We start from the raw sequence: 24,142 nt of genomic DNA, 5'->3' as shown, positions 1-24,142 counted from the left end.
TAACAGTTTAAAAGAAGTTTTCCTCGTTTTCCCAACACAAAACTGTGCTGTACTTGATACAAACATTTTATTGTGGCCGAATATGTTTTCTGTGACTCTTCTGAAATTTAGAATCATTCCCAAATTTTTAGAGCAGCTTTTAAGGGCAAACTACTTCAGTCTAATGTGATTGTTCCTGTTTGGTTCCTCTAAGCATACATTCAGGAGACAGTGGAACTTGCGTTCCAGATTGAGCAGCCCTAATCTGGAATCCAAGTGTTATTCTCATATTTACTCTGTAGCCCAGGCTGGCCCTCAACCGGCAGTTCCTCCACCTCAGCCTCACAGGTCATAGGCATGTACCACCCTACCATGTGGAATTAGATCTCATATAAAGAGAACTCAATCTTTTGAAGTATGACAATGGCCCTGTCTTTTTTACTTTTTTAAGAAATCATTTTTGCTCTTTTTTTTCCCTATTCTTTGCCCATCAAAACATGTCTCCTTTCTCATCAAAACATTGTTAGCTTTTGAAATAGAATTAAGTTATGGCTGAATAACCAGATAAGGTGAAATTTTTTCTTATATATATACTTTATATTTGGGGAAGTATAAAATTATGCTATTATAATTCAAGTAAGAGTTGTTGTTTTCTGTTCTTTACACAGAAGACTAGACCGTCTATCATGCAGGTAAATAATTCCTTTTGCATGTATGTATGTGTCTCGAGTGTTCTTGTAGGTACTATAGTAACACTAACAATGTGTTTTCTTATAGGATGCTGTAACCCTTTGTTCCTATCCTTTCATCTTTGATGCCCAAGCCAAGACCAAGATGCTTCAGACTGATGCCGAGCTACAGATGCAGGTGGCTTGTTCAGAACTGTCCCCTCCTTTTACCATTCTCACCACTGTCCACATTCCGTTGTAATTGCTCCTGGTGGAAGGGATGTTTCTGAGTGAAGTTTTATTATGACGTTAAAGAGTTATGTTTTTTAAAAATAATTTTTATTATTTTACTTTTTGAGAAAGGCTATAATTATAGTACAGGCTTCTTTTGAAAAAAAATTCTGGTTAGAAATGGATTATATTGTCATACATAAACACACACACATAATTTTATGTATATGTAAATTGCATGCACGTGTGTGTGTGTGTGAGAGAGAGAGAGAGAGAGAGAGAGAGAGAGAGAGAGAGAGAGAGAGAGAGAGGGAGGGAGGGAGGGAGGGAGGAAGGGAGAGAGAGAGAGAGAGAGAGAGAGAGAGAGAGAGAGAGAGATTAAACTTTGTTCTTTGCTTTTTTCATTACCCTCCATATCCCTCTGAGCCACAGTTTTGCTGGTCCCCTTTTCCAATAAAACACCCCTTTCTCCTTTCACCTTTTCTTCTGTTGCTCCCTTGCCCCCAGTTAGGCCTCTGCTGCTAAGTTCCCTCCTGTCTTTCATGTAAATGTTTACAGTTAAACGTATATTGTGCAGATGAAAGCAGGGTGTGTTTTCTTCCTTAGTTTGGCGTCTTTTGCATGCACACCCCTCCAGACATTTTCCTGCAAATGCCATATTTTAATGTAGTCCCATCAGTGAAATCTCTAGACTTACTTATTTCTTGTGAAAGCCCTTGGCTATCTAGTTTGAAGTATTATTTAATCTACCTTTTCCTCTAGCATTTTCCAAGTCTTACATGAAGTTCACTTTAATCTATTTTGCGTTGATTTTTATATAGGGATAAGAGATTCAGATCTAGTTGAGTTTTTTTTCCTTCCTTTTTCTTTCTTTTTCTATTTATGTGAATATCCAGCTTTCCTGATATCATCTGTTGAAGAGGCTTTCTTTTTCTAATCTGTGTTTTTAACATCTGTGTCAAAGGTGAAGAGTCTCTAGCTATGTGGGTTTATTTCTGTAATCTGATTTTTCCTCTTTATTCTTCTACATAAAATATATCAGATAATACTGTTACAGGAGTATTTAATACATAAATTGTATTAATATACAGAAAGAAAAGTGATTTTAAGAAGTTCTTATGGCGATTGTATTGAATGTCTTGCTTTTGGCAGATGATTGCTCTGCTGTTTCTGTTCTCTCTTTTGGTCTTCTGTGGCAGCCTTCCATTTTCCCCATCGTACACATTTCCTTGTCAAGGTCTTTTTCACCTCCTGGTTGAGTTTCTTTTCAGGCTAGTTTTTACTCCGAAACTGTGTAGTCAAGGTTACTTTGAAGTCTTGGCCTTTCTCCAGGGCCCTGTTGCTAAGATTACAGGTGTGTATGACCATGCCAGTCTCAGTAATTTTATGTTCACTGTGTATTCATGTAGACTTTGAATGATGGGTAATTTCTATTTCTGCCAGGCAGTAAACACTCGAGGCTTTGTGGACCCTGTGTCTCTATCAAGTACCATTCATCTCTTTTGTAGTCAGCAGCCTCAGAAAAAGAAAAAGGAGCTTAAAAAAAGTTAGAATGTCAAAACACCCCCCAAAATTAAAGCAAATTTTTTATATGTATATTAAAGCTTGAATTTCATGTATTTTCTTACATTGTAAATATTACACACAACCTTTTAAAATGATAGAAGACCGTTATTAGTTTAATAGTTACGCAAAATCTGGTCCCAGGCTTGGGGGACCACAATTTACTGAGTTGATGCAAGGGTTAGAATGAAAGGGTGGTCTTTACTGAATAAAAAGCTATTTGTTTAATGATTTGATTTATTGCTCACTTTATTATAAAATATATTTTGTTTGAATGTTTACAGAGACAATAGTGAATTAGAAGTTTAGATCTACCAAGCCCTGCTGTTAGTGGGCGTGTCCTCATGTCTTTCTCTCTCTCTCTCTGGTTTTGACTCTATATTTATATCTGCTTTCATATGGATATATTTTGATATTGTCGAGCTGCAGGTTTTCTGCCGAAATGAACACTTTTCACACTGACTGTTGGTTTCTTTTTCTGCTGCTTTGAGAATCGTGTTTTCATCTCTGTAATGATTCTTTCATTGTATTGTTACTTTAGTCTTAAGGGATTGAAATCACTTTACTTGGCCTACTTATTTAACTCATACATGATTTCAGCTAATCTTGCTGAGCCTCTATTAGAAAGATTAAGGTCGCCTGCAAGCATAAGTGGTGAAAAAGTTAAGGTTTGGAATAAAAGGCAGAATGGAGACAAAGGCAGCCATTTCTGGTGTCGCACATTCTGGTACAAGTGCGTTCTTCAGACTGTCTGCTGTACTCAGAAACACGCTCTGCTCTGTTCCAGGTGGCGGTCAATGGAGCCAACCTGCAGAATGTTTTCATGCTTCTCACCCTGGAGCCTCTGCTAGCCAGAAGCCCCTTCCTGGTCCTTCATGTCCGCAGGAACCACCTTGTTGGAGATGCCCTGAGAGAGCTGAGCATTCACTGTGACATTGACTTGAAGAAGCCTCTCAAAGTGAGCCCCTCCCCTGCATCCTTTTAGTATCTCTGTAAGCAGATGGCAGCAAGCAGAGATGTTATAAGATATGGAGGGCAGCCATTCAGCATCAGCTTCTTTATTTCTCTCTCTCTTTCTTTCTTTCTTTCTTTCTTTCTTTCTTTCTTTCTTCCTTCCTTCTCTCTCTCTCTCTCTCTCTCTCTCTCTCTCTCTCCCTCTCCCCCCCTCTTCTTTCTTTCTTAACAAGAATCTAATCACCTCCTTTTGTGAAGTCACCAGGAAGAGTATCTCATTGTAGCATGAGATCAAATGCTCTTAGGTTGTTGAGTGAGCATTTGGCTCTGCTTCTGCTTCTCCAGTGTGCCTGCTCTAGACTGTCAGATATAAAGCTTTGACAGAATACAGCCAAGCCCTCAGCTAGGAAGATGAGAAGATAAATGAGATTTGGAGAAATGGAAGAGTGGGAAGTCATCTTGAAAGCTGTTGTTCTATTAGTATACACAAGTCCAGCAACTTGTAAATAGTAAGAGTGTCTCTTCCCATATACTGTGTATTAGTGCATAAGGCTGCTTATTACGCTCTAAGCTGTGTGGTATCCTGGGAAATAATTAGTGAAGTACTTGAAGTTCTTTGAAATTAAATGACTTCTGTCTTTTGCAAATTAACCCATAAACGCTGGTTTGGGGAGTTTCAGAACCACAGTTGTCTTAGTTAAGGTTTTACTGCTGTGAACAGACACCATGACTAAGGCAAGTCTAATAAGTGACAACATTTAATTGGGGCTGGCTTACAGGTTCAGAGGTGCAGTCCATTATCATCAAGACAAGAGCATGGCAGCATCCAGGCAGGCATGGTGCAGGAGGAGCTGAGAGTTCTACATCTTCATCCAAAGGAAGCCAGGAACAGAATGAGCATCCTCAGGCAGCTAGGAGGAGTGTCTCCAAGCCCAGCCCCAGAGTGACACACTTCCTCCCAACAGGGCCACACCTTCTACTAGTGCCACTCCCTGGGCCAAGCAAATGCACACCATAACAACAGTCTACACCAGATTAAGTTGATTTGTTCAACAAGTCACATTGTTACCATTTCCAAAACCTCCCAATAGGACACATATACACAACACTAATCCCAGCTAATCAGGAGGCTGGGGTGGGAAAATATAGGTTCACAGCCATTCTGCACAACTTGGATAGTTTCCCCCCACCCCCTCAGGATAAAGTGCTAGAGGTGTAGCTCAGTATGAGAGCACTTGCTTCTCCTGTGTACCTTACAAAAAAAAATTTTTTTAAGCCCCTAATAATCTTACTGAACTATCTTGTTCTCCCTAGAAACTTCTGGGTTCTATAACACACAGCCTCTGATTTGAGTCAGTTATTCAGACAAGCCTCTTGCCTTACTGCATAGTTGAGCCTTTGGCTGGCTCTTTCATTCTCTGAAGTATTCATTTTGTTTTCGTGTTTCAAGGTGATCTTTGATGGGGAAGAAGGAGTAGATGCTGGTGGAGTTACCAAGGAGTTCTTTCTTTTGCTGTTAAAAGAACTTTTGAATCCCATTTATGGGATGTTTACCTACTATCAAGATTCAAATCTCTTGTGGTTTTCAGATACAGTAAGTTCATAACATCACAATTAAGTGTACATTTGTACCGAACTTCCTTTGTTGTCAGACTAGCCCTTGGCTTTCTCTCATATCAAAATTAAGCATTAAAATGCCTAACATGTACAGCCTTCAGGGTTGACCTATTTTTAAGACTCAAATGGTGCATTTTGTCATCCATGAATCCCAGCATCATTTCGAGTGGTAAGATCCCGGGCATTGTATACATGAAAGTTAAAAGGAAGTGTAATAAACAGTTTTAGGAGCCAGAGAGATGAATAAATGGGTAAAAGCACTGGGTTATTATTTGTTTTAAAGTATTCAATAGAAGAGCTACGTTTTAAAAGGCTTGCTAGGCTTGGCGGTATGTGTGATCCATGGTAGAGCACTTACCATGCATGCGTGAAACTTGGGCTAGATCTCTAGCATTTGAGGGCCTCTTATTTCATCTAAGCCAGAATTCGGGGGCTCCTGGAGTTTTCTCTGTAGATATTCATTGTCCTCAGTGGTTGTAGCTAGACACATCTGATGATGAAAACTGAATAAATCAATAATAAAGATTTATTACCATTCACATTTTATGTGCTTTGTAGACACATGTAGCTAGTGGCTATGGTAAGGGGCAGTATAGAACAGAACTCCTCCGTCATCACAGAGCAGCCGCTGAGACATTGGGAGGCTGTTTCTTTATCATCAAGAGAGTCATGGTTGCTTGACTGGGTCGGTCTGCGTCGCATATATTAACAGTAAGAGATTTTGACTAGGGAAGGTTTTCTGTCTCAGAGTGCAAACGTAAGCAGGGCTTTATTCTGACATACTGAAATGTTTTGGATAGGTGGTGCAGTGTTTCAGAGTCCACAAGAACGACTTCTTTCTAATACGTTGTGTTTGCCCTAAAAGTGTTTTGTAGAACACAACTGGTTTCACTTGATTGGCATAACCTGTGGGTTAGCTATCTACAACTCCACTGTGGTCGACCTCCACTTCCCGTTGGCTCTCTACAAGAAGTTACTCAACGTAAAGCCTACCTTGGAAGACTTGAAGGAACTGTCACCAACTGAAGGAAGGTAAAGAGACAAAAGCTATGCTGATGGTGTGGAAACCTTCCTCCCTTGCTCTAGTGCCAGAGCTAAGATGGAAAGCAACACATGTGGAAGTTTGGGTGCATTCAAACACCGTAGATCACACAGCACTGTGGAAAGCATTGTCTATGTCACCGTGTAGAAAAATGAGAGAATTAAAAGAGAGGCCTGGGCCTGTAGAGATAGCTCAGTAGTCAAAGCATTGGTCTTTTTTTTTTAGAAGGCCTGGATTTGGTTCCCAGAAACCACATGGTGGTTCACAACCATCTGTAACTCCAGTTACAGGGGATCCAATGCCCTCATCTGGTTTGCACCAGTATCAGGCATGCAGGCAGCAACACCCCCACACACAAAATAAACCTTTAAAGAGAGAGTGGGGTGGGACAGATTAGCTCCCCAGGAATATTTAATAACCTCTGCTTTCATTATTTTGCACCAGAAAAATAAAGAGGAAACCAAGCCTTGCCTTGGTACAGAGATAAGAGTGGAGAGATTATTGAAGTAAAAGACTTTGAAAAAAATGTATTGATAAAGTGATAGATAATTTACATACTATACAACTGATCTATGTAAAGAGTATTTAAAATATACTTTAGTGTGTTTAGAATTGTGGTGACCATCACTATAGTCAGTTCTAGGATACTTTCCCCACCTGAAAAGCAGCCTGGGGGCTGGAGAGATGACTCAGCGGTTAAGAGCACTGACAGCTCTTCCAGAGGTCCTGAGTTCAAATCCCAGCAACCACATGGTGGTTCACAACCATCTGTAATGGGATCTGATGCCCTCTTTTGGTGTGTCTGAAGACAGTTACAGTGCACTCACATACATAAAATAAATAATATTTTAAAAGAAAAGAAAAGCAGCCTGGCCCTTTGCTGTGTTACCCTGGCCTCTGTATCATGAGTCCTAGGTAAACACCAATCTACCTTCCCCCTCTATCAGTTTTCCTGTTCTAGTTTTTGTTTACTGTTTTAGACAAGGTTCTATTATGTAGCCCTGGCTGGCCTGAAACTAACTATGCAGGTGCCCTTAAATTCACCGTCTTTGCCTCCTGAGTGCTGAGATTAAATATGTGTGCTATCATGCCTACCTACTCTGGATATTTTTAAAAAATGGAATCATAAGTGTTGTTCAGTTTGTCTACATCATTTGGTATGTTGTCCAGATTAGTCCTGTTATACCATGAATCAGTGTTTCATGTTTCAGACTGGCCAGGAATAGTTCATGGTGCACCATTCTGTGGTCTGCCATACCATTGAGAGCCCCTGTTAATACTCCTATGTACACATACATCATATTTTGTTTCTCTGATCTTCCGTTAGTGGACACTTAGAATGTTTCTGCTTTGGAACTACTGTGAACAGGGGTTGCTGAGAGCATTTATATACACACACGAGTTTTTGTGTAGGCATATACTTTTGTTACTTTGATATATGCCTAGGAGTTACTGATTCATATACTAATTCCATATTTAGCTTTTAGAGGAGCTGTCAGAATGCTTTTCAAAGGAGTCAAGCCATGTTTTTATGTTACCCTCTCTCTCTCTCTCTCTGTCTCTCTCTCTCTCTCTCTGTCTCTCTCTCTCTCTCTCTCTCTCTCTTTCTCTCTTTGCATCTTAAGTGCCCTCTTTTTCTTTAGTTTCTCTGTGTTGGTTTTGGGTAGCAAACAAACATGCAGCTGGCTTCAGAGGGAGGGAGAGAGAAAGAGAGGGAGATGGAGGGAGAGAGAGAGGGAGCAGCTTCCCTTTATGGGAAGAGGTGCTGTTTTTAAGTTGGAGCAGGGCCTGGCAGTATAGTTCAGTGGCACCATGTTTGTCTAGCGTCCCAGCACCATGAATCAACAAGCCTGCCTGACATAGTCGTAAACATCTGTAATCCCAGCATGCAAGGGGTTGAGGCAAGAGAACCAAGAGCTGAAAACTCACTTCCATTTCACAACTAGTTCAAAGCAATGCTCTTATCTCAGAAAATAGTATATTTACTGAGCTCGGGGGTGCAGCCTAGGTTTATAGCCCCTAGCGTGAGTGTGGGCATTATTTAAAGGCGAAAGGAGGGATTTCTAAGATACCCTCTAGGAAGGAGACTGTCCTATTACACAGGACACTAAAAATTCAGGAACAGTGGGGCGGGAGTGCCAAGAAATTTAGACTATGAAAAAAGTGGAGGAGACACCAGCTGGATTTATTTTGGTTGCTGACGAGAAAGCTGCAACAGGAGATATGACTGCTCTTTGCAGCCCTGTCTGAAACGTGGGTGTTTTGAGGTATGGATTTGGCTGGCTACCTGGTGGCACACTCGGGTTCCATGGAAGGAACTTTCCCGTCGGGTGGCTTTGGTTCGCTCTGCAGTCCTCCTTCACTGTTCGTTCACTGTGACGCTATCTCACAGACCCACAAGGCTTTCGCCTCATCTGTGAGGAGGGGCAGGAGAGAGCTCGCACAGCAGGTCCGAAGTGCAGAGCTCACCTCATCGCATCAGAGGCAGAGGCTGGCCTGTGGCATTTTAACACGTTTTCCTCCGAAGCCTGGCATGTTCATGGTTGACCCAGCAAGAGGAGAGCTGGGAAAGCTACCAGGGTGTGGTCTCTCTCAATAGGAAAGATATTTCCTTTTCATACTTATGTATTTATAAAAGATAGCCATTTCCCAAGATCCTTTGGGTGACGCGGTGTAATGGTGGATCGGCTTTTCAAAGGCCTTGGGCTGCTCTGATTCCAGCGGCCACACAGACTAAGCTGCTGCTCACACCTACCAGGCGGGTGCTACTTGTTTTTCCAATTTGTTCTTTTTGATGTATTCGTTTGTGAACAATGTTGCTGTGTGTCTTCACAATTGTACGTGCCTGGCTGTGTTTACGTATTTGAGAGTTTATGCCTTTGAAAGCCTCCATTATTTTAAGTAGTTTCATAGGTACAACCTCGTGTTGTTTTCCAAATCCTCCTTTAAGAGTGGAAGCAACTGATTTGAGTGTCTTTTCTGTTTGTTTGTTTGTTTGTTTACAGGGGTTGTTTTGTTCCTTATCAATATTAGGCCTGGGTCCTGAACCAGGAACTGTCCTGTGCTGATTGAGCCGCATCCACCACTCCTAAAGATCTTTTCAAAATTAGTTTTCCTGGAATCGCATTTGAGAGTTTGGACGTTAGGAATTTTCAGACACTAGGGATGCTGATGTTTGAGGGTTTCGACATTTGGAATTCTTGTTTGGGTGATTATGTCCCCACCCACCCTTAAGATTCCTGTCTGGATAAGGTGACTGCATTAATAACTTTTCTTCAGTTGTGATAGGAAGTCATGAAGAGTTTTCTGGGCTTCCGGCTTCAGAGGGCTAGGAGTTCATATTACAGGGAAGCCCAGCAGCAGGTGGTGGCAGGGACAGCTGGGAGCTTATGTCTCAGCCTTCAATCAGGAAACAGAGCAGACTTGGAATGATAGTGGTTTTGAGACTGCAGAGCTCCTGCAGTGACACTTCCTCCAGCAAGGCCACACCTTCTAAACCTACCCAAATGGAACCACCAAGTGGGGACCAAGTATTCAAATTCAGGAGCCTATGGGAGTTGGTCTCACTTATACTAACTACTCTAGTGACTTTGTGGCCTTTTTTTTTTATTGGTGTTAGGATTATTCTCCTAATGGATGGGGGCAAAGCCAGTCTATGGGGCCATTAGAGTACCCTGCTCTTGTGTGTATATGCACATACTAAGCAATGCTAAGGAGGAGCAAACATGAGTGTGTCACAGGGAAACCCATCTTGATTTCATTGTCAGTTTAGGAGTATGTGTCAGGAGAGGGGGTCAGTAAGGCTACTGCTTTAGTTCTTTAAGGTTTAGGGACATGCCTTTTTGTTTTCTGAGTTTATATTCACTATAGACTTCTCTTTTCTAGTTGCCTTGGCAAATAGTCTGGACCTAAATGCGGTAGAGAGACGATTGTAATGTTTGACTTGCCTCTTTCCCTTTACTTCCGTCACTAGGAGTCTTCAAGAGCTTCTAGATTACCCTGGGGAAGACATCGAGGAGACCTTCTGCCTCAACTTCACGGTATGCACTCCTGAATTCATGACTGTGACTGTTCTTCATGGTGATGGCAAAGTCACGATTAACATTAGATTCCCAACAAAACAACAAGACTAGAGACTTTCAGTCAGCACATCTCAAATTCAGATGTGTAGATGTGTTGCAGAGCGGAATCTGTGCATTTTGCACACTTAGAAAAACGGCCTGAACACTGGTCTACTTTGCTTCTGACACGTCTATAGCTCGTGTCACTCTCTCTTTGATTCCATAACTCCACAGCTTAAATTGTTTTTAAGATGTTGATAATTTCTGACTCAGCTTTCTATCCTACCCCTGATTTCTGGTAAGCACGGTTATTAATTTGCATTTATCCCTGATTTCTCCTGAGTCACTTAGGTTCTAGAAAGGCAAATGTTAGTTAACAAAAATGAAAACACATCTCTTTCTGCTTTGAATGAAGGTGTGCCGAGAGAGCTATGGGGTGATAGAACAGAAGAAGTTGATACCCGGGGGAGACAGAGTGACCGTGTGCAAGGACAACAGGTTAGTCCTCACCTTGGGCTGCTGAAGATGTGGGTGTTTTTACTTTCCTAAAGTCTGATATATTACTCTAGGATTGAAATTGTATTTTAATTTCTCTACAGAGAAAGTGAGGGAAATAGAGCCAGAACTTGGAAGATTGTAGAGAATTTTTAATAGCAGGGCAAGCCATGGAATTGAGTAGATAGTTATTTAGCTGCAGAACTGAATCCTTTTGAAGGATTGAAGCCAAGTAAGTCACACAAACTGTTTGTTCTCAGGTATCACATCTATAAAGCAAAGATGATAAAAATCACCCTTCCTACCTTATGGGATAGTTGTGTGAATACCATAATATATAGGAAAGTATTTTGAATGAAGGTATTTGAACTATAAAACAAATGAACTGCACAGGGTTCCTCCTAACTAGCAGAATGCCTAGTGCTAGAGAGCTATGTAAATACGTACTGAGTAGATAAATACTTTGGGTGTGTCTGTAGAAGGAGAAGCTGACTCCCAGCCTTTGCTGCTACACTTTCACGACTAATTACTTTTCAACCCTGAAAGTTGTCAGGATTTCCACCTCACAGTAAACAAACAATTAACTCCATTCCAGACAACAGCTCTGTGCTCATTAGCCCAGCTCAGCTGTGATCTGCACTGTTGTGATAATGAGACTTTTTATCACAGTTACTACAAATAACCTGAGAAAAATAACCTAAAGAATAAAGATTTTGAAGCACAGTCAAACGTGAGCTGGTGGAGCATCAGAGTAGCGTGCATGGTATGGTACAGGAAAGCCACCTCTTCATGGGAGCCAGACATGCAGGGAGAAGAGAGATTCATCTTCAACGACAAGCCTAGTGCCACCTCGCAGCCCCACTAATATAAACTCTTTAAAGGATAAACTCATTGGTAAAGTTGGTACTGTTGTGATCCATCTCTTAATAACACCACAATCTAAGGACTGAGCTCCAGGATATGTGCCTTTTGAAAGTACAATTCATATTCAGATATATCTCTCTGAAGACTCATTTTGGTACTTACACCTCAAAGATAACACCTTCATAGGCCCTCCCCAAGTCTTGGGTTCCTTTACCCATGCATCTGAGTGACTGGCCTATAAATGGGGTTTCCTATATGCCCACCCTTTCCATACAGATTAATTTGCTTGAGTCACAGAACTCAGAGAAGTAGTCACTTATGTGGGATACTGAAGAAACACCTAAGTTAAGGTGTGGGAAATGAGCTTTTGTGTCGTCTGTCTGTTGGCCACCTTTCAGGAACTTTTCTCCAAATCCTGTCTGGTTTGGGTTTTATAGAGACTTCCTTAGTGTATCTAATCCTAATAGAGTGTATGGGGAAACCCAGCAAGGTCTCCTTGTATGATTCTCGGACTGTATTGCATTCTTAATGTGGATCAGAATCCCTTTTGAAATGGGCATCTTATCACCTATTTTCAGTCAGGTAGTGCAGAGATTGAGGACCCTGGACCTTAGGATAAAACAAACAACACATATATGCACACATCCTAGAATGCCTCAGTGGTGACTTACTATTTTTAAAGAGAGATTTGTAATTCAGGTTTGAAGATGTAGCTGAGTTTTCAGGATGAATCTCATTCCCTGGGTTATGTTGTGAGAGGAAAGTAAATATTTGGTTTTATTTAGTTTTATGTTTGAACTGTGATAATCTGAACAGACATTCATTTACTTTACAAACATTGGATATTTGCTATGTGCCTGTCATGTTTCAGACTATAGGAGATGACTAGTTTTTATTCTTTGATCTGAGAGTTGAGAATGTACACACATATGTAACAGATCATAGTATATGTTATATGCGTTGTACGTAAAGTGCCATGGAAGTAGGAGAGAAGCAACGGACTTTTTATAAGACATTTAAGAGTGTAGACGTTGGGGCATATGATAAGCTAGTGGATATGTGAATTAGAATTTTCAGTGTTGATAGAGGATAGAAATTGTTGAGATTTTGTGAGTGGGCCAGGATGTGGTGGGTGTAGGAGTTCTAGAGTGAAGACTGTCAAAGCCTTAAACAGTGCTTGGATGGAAAGATAATTGGCCTCAGTTTAGAGAAAACTTTAATGACCTGATAGAAATACAGTGTGCACACAGTGTGGAGAGGAGGCCATTGAGGTAGCTCAGATAAAGAAAGGCGAGGGCCGGGGTGGACATTGTAGAAATACCAAGTTGATTATACGTGAATGACACCATCGGTAGGTGTCTGATTATGTGTGAGCAAAGCTTTAACTGGCAACCTTGCCACAGTTTCTAATTTGGGAGCTGTATAATAGGTAACAGACTATAAATAAAAGTGGTTCATCGAGGGAAGCTCTGTTTTGAATCTGTTACTTTGGCTGTCTGTCTGGAAATACCCAGGCAATTATTTAAAGCAGCAAATTGACATGGATCTCAGGAAAGAGGTCTCATTAGAAATCTTTGGTTATGCCTGCCAGCCTCAATTGGCAGTGACTTTGAAGTCACTTGAAGTGGAAAATTGATGGAAAGGTTAAAAGAAGATATAGATTCTTAGGAAGACCTGTATAATTAGATTGCGAGGCAAGCCACTTCGATTAGAACTTGAGTATTGTTGCCATTTTCATTGGCTAGCATTAAAGCTTGCGTGGGAAGAACACGGGACCTGGGGGTGGGGGACAAGAAAATGCCTTTCTCCAAGAGGGAAGGCTGTGAGTGAGCGAAGCTAGACACGGGGAAGCTGGGCTTCAATCACTCTGCGAGTAATGCGAGTAAAACTGTAAAAACCACATGATTGTACTTGTAAGTTTTGACCCCCCAACCCCCACAGCTCTCACTTGAAAGAGAATAAGAGATAGCTTGTTCCAGAGCCAAACTTAAGTGACTGTGGTCCAGAAAGACGTGCCAGATTATTGCAGGTTCTGTGTTCTCACGTGGAGGAGGGTTCATTTAGTCGTATGGCAGCGGAGCAAGAAAGTCATGAGTTGAGGCAATTTCAAAACACAGTAGTGCAAACATCAGGCTCTGTGCCTGCGGCATTCCAGCCATGCCATATTATTACTGCGGGTCTAACAGAAACGCTGCAGGCGTGATTTGTTGGGAATTAACACTGGGATAGACAGCAGCCTTGAAAGGGAATGATGGACTATCTCATGTTCTGGTTAGTCTTCACAGAGCCATGTGTGCTCTTGAAGAGGAAAAGCAACAGGCAGTTTGCAATAGTCAGTAGTTGTGACAGATTTAGGCACTTAGAAATCTTTTGCAAACCCTTATTAAGTCATTTCTCTCACACTTTCCTTATTTAGCAGACATTTCTCTGAATCAGCAGTTCAGTTGAGTCAACAGTTGCTAGATAAACTGTGTGGGAATACTGAAAGAAAACCGTTTAATTAGGGAGATAAGCTGTTCTCACATGCCACTGGAACTGGGCTCGGGAAGACTTAATTGTCGTCCTTTAATATGAAGGCTAAGAGGTCATGTTAAACAGAGCCTCCTCAGATCTGTTACAAACCTGAAAGCTAGCCCACCAACACTTGGACAGTGGGGAATGGAGAAGAAGGGACACACGCACATGACAAAGTGTTTTGTGGGGTGATGGAGAAGCCCAAGTTGTTCCAGCAAAGAGGAGTTGGGCACTTCGGGAAGAAGTTCCACGTGCATTGGTAGGGATTAGACTGTAAAAGCCTCGGGACATTAGAGAAGATAGGCTTCCACTTTCCGGTGCTGAGAGGTCACTGCTGTTCTGTAAGCGGAGCCGCTGTGTTCCAGAGGTGGGTCTGGAGTACAATGGTTACTTCGCCCCCTTATCCTCTCCACAGTTTGATTCTGTTGCTGGCACACGTGCTCTCGTGAGCGTTGCTGAACCCGAGCGTTCACTTAGCAGTGATCCTTGTCCTTTGAGGAGAGCTTGTGTGTATCTGAAAGGCATGGCTGTTTCCTTCTCTCTTGCTTTTCAATTGCAGGTCTCCCTTTCACATCAGTGCCACTTGTACAGAATGACTACTGTAGGATGCTCTCATGATACCAGAAAGATTGTCCACAAACCTAAGTAGTAACAAGACAGTGCAGGTCGCTTCAGAGGCTCCTGAAGTTGCAGGGATTTCACACTACCAAGAGAGCAAGTAGGCAGCTCTGGAGCTAACATGACTGGCAGTCCTTGATCCCAGTTTGTTTCTTTCACTCTTCCCTGGGCATCTCCTGCAGGCCGAGGACTCAAGTTTCAACACCCCTGTGACCCCTGTCAGGTGTTAACCTTGGCTTCTGACTGACTGGCTTGTAAATGAAAGTTTCTATAACCCACTGCCTTTGGTTCTATTAGTATACTTCAGTTGCTCACAGATTATAGGGAAAGATAGTTGCCTCTGCCAACTTGTTGTGAAAGATGTTATACAGGTTACACATGCAAAGATGCCTCAAGAGGTAAGGTTCAGAAGAAGCGTGTGTCCCTCAGGTTGCATCTCTCTCTAGGAACTCCCATGTGTTCAACTGTCCAGCAGCCATTCAAACTCTATCCTTTTGGGATTTAATACACAGTTCATTTTATGTGCATGGAGGCCTACTAACTGTGTAGAAATGTTAGTGGATATGAGGGTAGAATCTAATGCTTGTATACTCAGTAGGGAAAACCAATGAGGCGTATTCAGGTTTTTTCCTGGACTATGTAGAATTTCTTCATCTAGAGTATAAGGCAGAACCCCTTGAAATAGATTTGTTGTGACCTTTATTGGACAAGGATAGTTTAAAAATTATGGGTTGTTGATTCTCTATGTCTCTGTGTCTTTGTCTCTGTCTCTCTCTGTGTGTGTGTGTGTGTGTGTGTGTGTGTGTGTGTGTGTGTGTTGGGCTTTGTCAGTAGTAAGATATTTGGATGAAAGTACCAGATGAATACAAAATCTATTCAGATGAGTTCCATGCATCCAAAGACAAGAACTACTGTGGCCACTTGGTGGTGTGTCTACCTAAGCAAAGTTTCTCTGTAGTGTTAGCCACATCCGGATGAAAATGTACTACCTCACTCCTCGATTCTATATTTTTTATATTGAATAGCATGTTTTTACCACTAATGGAAAAAAAAAAGACCTTAAGTTGGTGCAATAAAATTTCAGCTTTGTTCTAAAGGGCATCTGAATTCTATAGAAAGGACCTAAGGATGACACTGTGGCTCTAAATGACCTCTCTTGGCACCTCATGGACCTTGACGAGGGCTACAGTCTTTAAGGGTCGACTTATATTTGTAGTAAATTGTTCCAGGAACAAAAGATAATGCAGACACCAGTCCCACTTCCGGACTGCTTTTCATGTGCCTGACACCCTCCTAAGGACAACCTGTAAGCCTTCCCGCTTGGCCCACGGATGAAATTTAAACAAAGAATTACATCACTGGCTAGCTATACAGCTAGAAGAAAAGGACTTGATTCAGGGCCTGTGTTCCACAAGTTGTTCCCTGTCACTGAGAGCTCACAGTGGAGCTTGAGAGTTCCTGTCCTCCACGCCCAGGGGAGGGGGAGGGACTGGACAGTTTTTCCGTTTCTCCTTTTGGGCAGACGGTATAATTTTCTAAGAAGAGAAAGCTGGTATAGTTAGGAGCATATCATAAATGTATGAAATTAAATGTCTGAACATTGAACTAGGGAACACAGTGCATATGTAGCATTTAAGATTTTCTCATTAAGATAAAGCCCTCCAGAGCATCTTCTGGCACACGCCTTGGATCCTAGTGCCAGAGAGGTCAAGCTGAGCAAAGCTTTGTGAGTTTGAGGCCAGCCTGCATAAGTGAATTCCAAGACGTGGCTTGAGCTTTATATTGAGATCCTTCTAGAAAATAAAAGCAATCAATCAATCAGCCAAACAAAACACCAACAACCACCTGATGGATCCGTGTAATACTGTGTAGTCTGATATGTAAATGTGTTTCCTTTGGCTATTTGGTCTGTTTGTATGTTCTTTTCTTATTACCCTTTCTCTTTTCTCTCAGCCCTCCCCCGTTTTTATTAAAAGTGCTACAATCATCTTTTGTATTAAAAAAATGATTATTTTTGCCTTTAAAAATGCTTCTCAAGGATCAAATTCTAAGGATGAACTTAAAAGTATGTCTGTTGACAAATATTTTTGCTGGGATGATTTTCTTAATGAATTGTACCAGGTTTTCATCTTCATCAGTGTATAAGAATACCTGTTTCATTCCATCCCTACAGTATCTTCAGAATATGTACATTTGTTTTATATATAGGGTACTTTAGAGATTCTTTATAGCACTGATCCCTTCGAATGCTGGGTGAACTACTAAAATAGCTCTAATACTATGATTTAGAGGTAGTGCTTGCACGGTACTGTAAACATCTGCTTTAAATTTGAAATTGCTGCTTTTAAAACAGTTTATTTTATATAAATTTCAGCTCAAAAAAAAAAAAAAAAAAAGAAAGAAATAAAGAAAGAAAGAAAAAAACCCAAAACACCAAAGCAGCATTTGTTTCCATGTATGTAGTATGTACATTTGTTTACACGTATGCATATGCATGTGTGACCCTGCGGACAGGCAGAGCTGCGGCACCAAGCCTTCATCATGAGCCTTGGCTTGCTGAGCTTCCTGGGTCACACGCTGAGATCACGAGCTGATGAGATAATGCACGTGTGCCGCCGGCTGGCCACAGCGTGTTGCTGGGCTTGGCCTGTCAAGGGTTAAAATGGTTTACTGCAAAGCAGAATTTTCCTTGCCTGGAGGAGATGGTGTCCTGCGGACATTACAGTGCAGCTGTGACGCATTTCAAATAAGTAGCTCAGGAGACACACACTTAGAATCAGCTCATCGAGGGAATGAATTGCCCTCCATCCTAAAGATCCCTGATGGGCATGCATATCAAATAGAACATGTATATCCTGTAAAATCGTGCCTGCCAGCCAGAGCACACCCTGTGACATGGAGGTCTCCAGCCTTGCCAGAGCCCTGCTTTACTTTGTTCTGGGCACAGCAGCACCGCTCCCTCCCTCCCCAGCCTCTCTTCTTTTTAAAATAATCATCTGGGGCTCTTTATGCAAATATCTACTAGTTATATTTTAATTTTATGTAAATATCTGCCAGTTCTATTTCATTTTAGTTTAGTAATGTAAAACAGTACTAATTTTCATATGATTTGTCAAACTATTGAGACCATTAACTTTCTGTTGTCTATATCTGTTCCAGATAAAATTCACAGTACTTGTTTGCATTTGAGATGAGTGTAAATACTCAAAAATTTGACTGTTTTCTAATTTTTTGTCTTGTCGTGTTTATTTCTTTTTGCTGTATGTGTCCTAATCTCAGCCTTTCTGTATCTAATAATTGATATATATATTTTTTAATGTATTTTCTTCATTAAAAATGTTTCCTTGAGTCAAACTCTAGCTTGTTTCTGAATTATTGAAGCCTGTTTTAGCTATTCTTATAGATAAACAACATAGAATTTGTGTTAAATTCCAGATTCTACTTGGGCTTTAAATTGAATTGTCATAAATTATAGATTAAGTTTAGAAGAATTTATGTTCTGTGATAATTTAATAAGTCAGGGATTTATTTTTTTGTGAAACCCCATATTTTTATATACATTATACATATTTTATTATAGGCTAACTTACATTTATGTATGTATTTACTATTTCTAGTATAAAAGAAACCTTTCTTACATATTTAATGCCTTGATTAATGATTTTACATATTTATCTGACAACCTAGTCAATTCATCAAACCTTTTTCAAATTGTTTTTCAGTTTATTTTTTTGGGGGGGGTTCTATATGTAATAATCAGATATCTATAAAACAAATTTCTCAATGTTTAGACCCTTTATTTTTATCTCGTCATTTTTTAATTCTTACTAGACATAGAAAAATAGTGACAGTCCCTCCATTTCTGAAGATAAGTGAATGTTAATTTCCATTACCTTTTTTCTTATTAAAATAATCATATGATTATGATGATTATAATATATATATATAATATACACCTTCAGTTGGGTTGGTTTGGTCGTAAGGATGATTACTGCTACCTTAAGAGTTGTTCAGAGCCATCTGTTGTCATTAGCAACAGGTTAGCACTGCCCCCAACCCCACGTCATCAGCAGATTTTGCTGCAGTGCAATTAACCCTTGCAGCAAATGGAAAAGAATGGCGTCTGATTTGTATGTGTGTGTGTGTGTGTGTGCGCGCGCGTGCGCTTTCATATTGTCACATTAAAATCTTACCTTGTCTGAGAGGAAATTAAAACCAGGCTTTATATGAAGGAAACCAAAACAAGATAGTTTTTGAATGTCCTGTATTTCTGAATTACAAGCCATATCCTTTTCTGATAAGGAATCACCAAAGTAGAAATTAATAAAGCTCCCATTTTCTCTTGTGTAGCAGGGAAAGAAGAGAATTGAATTTTCTATCAGGGTCTTTTGTCTTTATTATAACAATACTAGTGGGAATTATTCCTAGGTGTCAGATGCTGCTGTGTGGGCTGTAAGCGTAGTAACTCATTTTCTCTTCATAATAACTGCTAGGAAGGGACTGTCACCACCCACTTTTACAGATGACAATACAAGCAGTCAGAATAACAAGTTTTTTTATTTTTGAAAATACTGTTTTGTTAACACCACAGTGGTAAACAACTTCATGTTTGTGTTTCTTTACAGAACATTGGTTCACAGACAGTTCAAAACCCACAAAGAAGCTAAAGGCCTTTACATTAAGTGTCCGTTCCCAAAAGTCTTTCCTTTATGCCATTCTGTTCTCAAGCAATAAAATTTGATTATGCACCATTTAATAAGTCACATTTACATTGCAAAATAATGAAGGCACAGCTAATACAAGCAAACTTAAACCCTTTCTATTTCTGAGCTGGGGTGGGGGAGACACACTTGGGTTGTTTCTTCAAGTATACACTTGTTTCCAAACATTAGCTTCATTGAGGAGTTCCGATGGTTTTCACAGCTACTTGCTAAAAGCTACAAGACAAAAAGACTTCACAAAGGTCAAACTAGGCAACACTGGATACACATGCTTTACAGAATTGCTACATTCTACATTTCTTCAAGTAAATTATATTTCTAAAATGCTATAAGGTAATTAATACTTAAAACATTTGGGGTAATTTTTACGGTTTTTGTAAACAAACACTACCAAGAAAACAGATAACATGAGACCATAACGGATGAACACGTGTTGACAATATTATACATGAAATACACCCTCATTTTTGGAACCGTGTTCTTTCTGTAAATTCCCATATTCAGACCATTTTTTCACAACTTGAAATGGCAGTTTTCCTAGCCACACACACAGTAAATGCTGTCAGTCCAGGCTTTCCCCATGCCACGGCTCCTCTTGAGTGGAATGCTGATGTCTGGGTTTGCAAAAGCAAAAGTCTTAAAGATGACGTCGTTCGTGGGTTCCGTCTCCTCTGCGCTGGGAAATGTAAAGAAACTGAAGAATTAAGCAGTGACAAGAGTTCTGTCTTAGCTTGGGTGTTCAGGTGTCGTGTGATGAATGGATTTCAACGTGTGACGCACTTTAATTCCCATCTAACTGACAACCTTTCCCTCAGTCTCAAGTCTGGTTCTCTCCGGAGAGCGGGGGGAGGGGGGGGAAGAAAAATAAGTTTAATTAGGCTTTTAATTAAAAAGAAAAACGTCTTTTGACATCTGTTTTACACAAATCAAAGTCAGATTAGAAATGGGCTAGCCAGTATCTACTTGATTCAACTTAATTTTTAGGAATGTTAGAATAGATTCACAGTGTTTTGGGCAAAATCCTGAGCCTTCTAAAGTCTGCAGACATTGGAAATAAAAGGGGCAGGGGATTTGTCACCTGTCAGCTGCTGTGCTCACTTCTTGGTGGAGTTGGGACCCCCAGTTGCGCCAGCTGCCGCCTCTTCCTCCTCCTCCTCCTCCTCCTCGTCCTCTTCTTCCTCGTCGTCTTCATCATCCTCTCCTTCCAGGGTCCACGCGCAGCCCTCCATCTCTCCAGTGAGCTCCTGGATCTTGGCGAGCAGGGGCTTGTAGATATCGTTGTACTTCTTCTCCAGAGCCTGGAATTCCTTATCGAATTTGGCCTCGATCTTATCGCAGCGCTTCTGCAGCTTTTTGAGCGCCAGAACCCGGCACTTGACGGAATTGGGCAAGCTCTCGATAAAGTCATTTTTGGGCTTGGGCGCGTTCTCCGCGGGAGCCTGGGGCTCCTCGGCCGCGGGCGCAGCGGCACTGTCACCGGTCGCGGCATCTTCGCCACCCTGGGCTCCCTCCATTACCTCGTCCTCGGTGCGGCTCTCAGCGGGTCCCTGCTTCTCGGGGTCGGCCATGGCTAGTGCTCGGCTCAACTGGGCTTGTTTGCCGCAGTGGTCTGGTGGTTGCGCAGTCTGCGACAGAGCTGGTCCAGAGAGGTCCTGCGGCTTTGACTGCGGCTGGTCCAGAGTGAGTCTGAAGATGCGGCAAACGCTGACGGCTGTGGTGACGTCCACGCGGCCGCTTCGCGGTTCGCGGCAAGTGAATGGCTGCTCACTATCAGCTGATGGCTGTGCGCACACACTGCACCAAATTGTTGCTATGCTGCTATCTCCGCCGTCTCTGAAACCCGCCACTTAGACACCCAGCCCCCAGCATCCGCCCCCACCCCTGCCGAACTGGCTGGAACCAGCTCGAGGCTGAGACTGTATTTTTCCATACCTGTTTATACGGCCCCCATCAGTTTACTGTGTGCCCCCCTCCCATCTCAGCTCCCCGAATCCGCAATGCACCTGACAATCTTGGTCGGAAGTGCGCCATAGCTGATGCTGGTCAGCCTTGGTTATGGGTACATTTCCAAATCTTGATTGCGTCTTAAATTCACGTCCAGAGAACAGAAATGTGGGACCTGCCGTGCGCGTATCTGCGCAGACAATTTTGGGCTCCGAAAGCCGTCAAACTTCTCTTTTCAAACTAGTTACATATATTCTAGTGGCAAAATGTGACGGGGGGGGGGGGGGGGGACCTTGGAATTGCTTCCGTGTTTGTGTGGCACGTTTCCGTGCTGTGAGCATTCTCATAATGTTACTAAAGAGTCCACACGGGTGCTTACGAGAAGGAATACAGCGAGGGTGAACAGAGAAAAAGCAAAGTACTCGGAGTGTCCAACCACGTGCGTTGTGAAAAGATGCTGTCATTTACAGACGTGTAGGGCCCAATTTAGTTTTTCGGGAGGCACACTGCTTTCAGAGGGCATTTTAGACATGCCCATAAAGGCTGGGGAAAGAGGTCATTTTAATACATCTTTAAACCAAATACTTGTGTTTGGTTCTGCTCTTCCTTAGGAACCCACAGATGCTTCCACAGCCATTTGTCACCAAACACTTCACAGTTAACCATCTGTTTTTTGAGTCTGCTTGGGATTTGTATGTGACAGCATTGGAAAAGACCATAAACATCAAAGTCTTGTTGTCTGATAATGAAGTGCTTTTTTTTTTTAACCCACACAAGCCAGAATTAGAGAATTGTTTAATTTGGGTTTTTTATTTACTTATTTAGCTGGTCTAGTCTAGCTTCAAAGTCCTGATCGTGATGACTGTGAAAATAAAGAGCAGGGCACAAATCTTAAGTGGTTTACGTATGTTTTTCTCTGTGTTGGGTGTTAGAAGAGTTTTACATATATGAATTCCATAAGGAATTACTATCTTTTGGTTCTTCTGCATATTAGATGGATTATATGAAAATCATTTCGTACTCAATTGCCTCAATTATATGTAATCCCGCAGTAAGCACTGAATATTTTTTAAGTAAAATTACTGTACTAATATGCAAAAATAGTAATGCAAAATGTCTTTTAAAAACAAATACCTTTGTCCTTCAAATCTAAGAAGGTAAATATTTACAAAATCTATTTCTAATCCGAGTCTTTTAGTTTCTTTTACTCCCCTCCCCCTTATTCTTTTTTACATTACAACTTTTGTTTATTTTTTGATAGTTGCACATTCAGTAGTGTGAATGTCTGTTGGTTCTATCACTCAGACCGCGTGCTTCTGGAAATCTCACCTAGGTCTTCAGATTTAGGATCAAATGGCTTATCTGCTCAGCCACCCTGCTAGCCCTCTTTTAACACTTTTTTTTTTTTTTTTTTTTTACTTTTTGCTTTTTCACTCACAAGTCCCTAAAACTTAGACTAGGCTGTTAGTAAACCCCAGCACTTGAGGAGTGTTTCCATAAACAAATGTGTTAATGTCAGCTCTATGATAATCAAGATAGAGAATAGTAACTGTACTCCCCTAAAATACTCCTGTGGCCTTTCCAGTAAAGTGCATGAGACACAGAGATCCGCCTGCATCTGCCTCCCAAGTGCTGGGATTAAAGGTGTGTGCCGCCACCACCACCTGGCTTAAAATCAGTTTGTTTTGTTTTGCAAGACTTCGTTTCTCTGACTAGCTCTGCTGTCCTGTAGCTTGCTTGCTTTGGAGAACAGGCTGGGAAGAGCTCAGAGATCCCCCTGCTCTCCCCACCTCCCCCCTCCCCCTCCCCCCAGAACTGGAAGTAAGGGTGACCACCACCGGCCTAATTCTGTACTTTTTAAATTGTTATGAATGAAATCACATGTGGCTTTTGGAGTTCGCCATTTTCACAAACAAATGTATTTGATGCTCATCTATATGGTCATTTATGTTATCAATGTGTTTCATTGTATTGTTGAGGAGTGTTTCTTGTAGTATTATTTTTAGTTTGAAAGGATGAATAATAGTACTGTGAACATAAGTCTACAGATTTCTATATGAGCACATCTTTATTTCCTGTCACTACCTACTAGTAAAATTGCTGGGTTATGTGGTTCACTTAACGTCATAAATGTCACCCTGTCTCCACATAGCTATGATAGTTTGATTTCACACAGGAATGTTTTAGTTTTCCTGGTTGATAAGTTTTTCTTATGTACTCTGGATGCCAATCCTTTGTGAAATATGCATGTTTACAAATATTTTCTAGACTGACTTTTTAGTTTAATGCTAGAAATCAGAAACAGACATTAGGTAGACAAACAAGAAAGAAAAGAAAAACCAACAACAACAACAAAAACAACTCTGTAAGTTCTTTATACCCTTTGGTACCAAGTTCTGTTTTAGTGACTTTGCTGCTGCAATTAAAAGCAACTTATGGAAGGAAGAATTGATTGGCTCTGGTTCCAGTGGCATTAAAAGCCCTTCATAGCATTGGCAGCAGGCAAGAGTCAGCAGGCGCAGCAGCTGGAGTACGAAGCCAGACGCTTACACGGTCTGCTTCAGTCACATGCAGAGAAATGACCAGGCAGTGGTACAAAGTTTCTGTCCCATACTTCTCAGTGACAGCAAAGCTGTGTCACAGAAACCTTTCCAAATCACATTGCCTTTCCTTCTGGGGTGTGTGTGTGTGTGTGTGTGTGTGTGTGTGTGTGTGTGTGTGTGTAATTCAAATACAAATTGCCAAGTCTATTTAGGGTTGCCATTCCTCTTTTCAACTTGAGTTCTGTTCACTATTTCTCTCTTCTTATTGAACTCAGTTTTCCAACCCTGGATCATCTTTACCCTCTCATTCAGCCATATTTGTGTGTTT

At 41.3% G+C, this 24,142-nt stretch overlaps 2 protein-coding genes across 3 annotated transcripts in view; one reads left to right on the top strand and one right to left on the bottom strand.

Annotated features, from left to right (window-relative positions):
* HERC3 (HECT and RLD domain containing E3 ubiquitin protein ligase 3) overlaps window positions 1-24,142 on the top strand; it is an 86,913-nt gene that overhangs the window by 51,296 nt on the left and 11,475 nt on the right. For both annotated transcript variants that reach the window (XM_080932474.1, XM_080932475.1), the window contains 7 exons: window positions 648-671; window positions 757-846; window positions 3,229-3,399; window positions 4,846-4,989; window positions 5,878-6,044; window positions 10,028-10,094; window positions 10,531-10,613. In XM_080932474.1, the coding sequence (XP_080788600.1) occupies window positions 648-671; window positions 757-846; window positions 3,229-3,399; window positions 4,846-4,989; window positions 5,878-6,044; window positions 10,028-10,094; window positions 10,531-10,613 (746 nt within the window). The remainder of the gene's footprint in view (window positions 1-647; window positions 672-756; window positions 847-3,228; window positions 3,400-4,845; window positions 4,990-5,877; window positions 6,045-10,027; window positions 10,095-10,530; window positions 10,614-24,142) is intronic.
* Window positions 20,422-20,895, bottom strand: NAP1L5 (nucleosome assembly protein 1 like 5; the record flags this gene model as incomplete). The annotated part of the gene is made up of 1 exon (XM_080932476.1): window positions 20,422-20,895. One exon carries the CDS (start codon window positions 20,893-20,895, stop codon window positions 20,422-20,424), a length of 474 nt encoding a protein of 157 aa, XP_080788602.1.

Source organism: Micromys minutus (genome assembly GCF_963924665.1).
Source record: "Micromys minutus genome assembly, chromosome: 18".
NCBI lineage: Eukaryota > Metazoa > Chordata > Mammalia > Rodentia > Muridae > Micromys > Micromys minutus.
The sequence above is the reverse complement of the archived record's forward strand: the minus strand, read 5'-3'. Positions and strand labels throughout refer to the sequence as shown.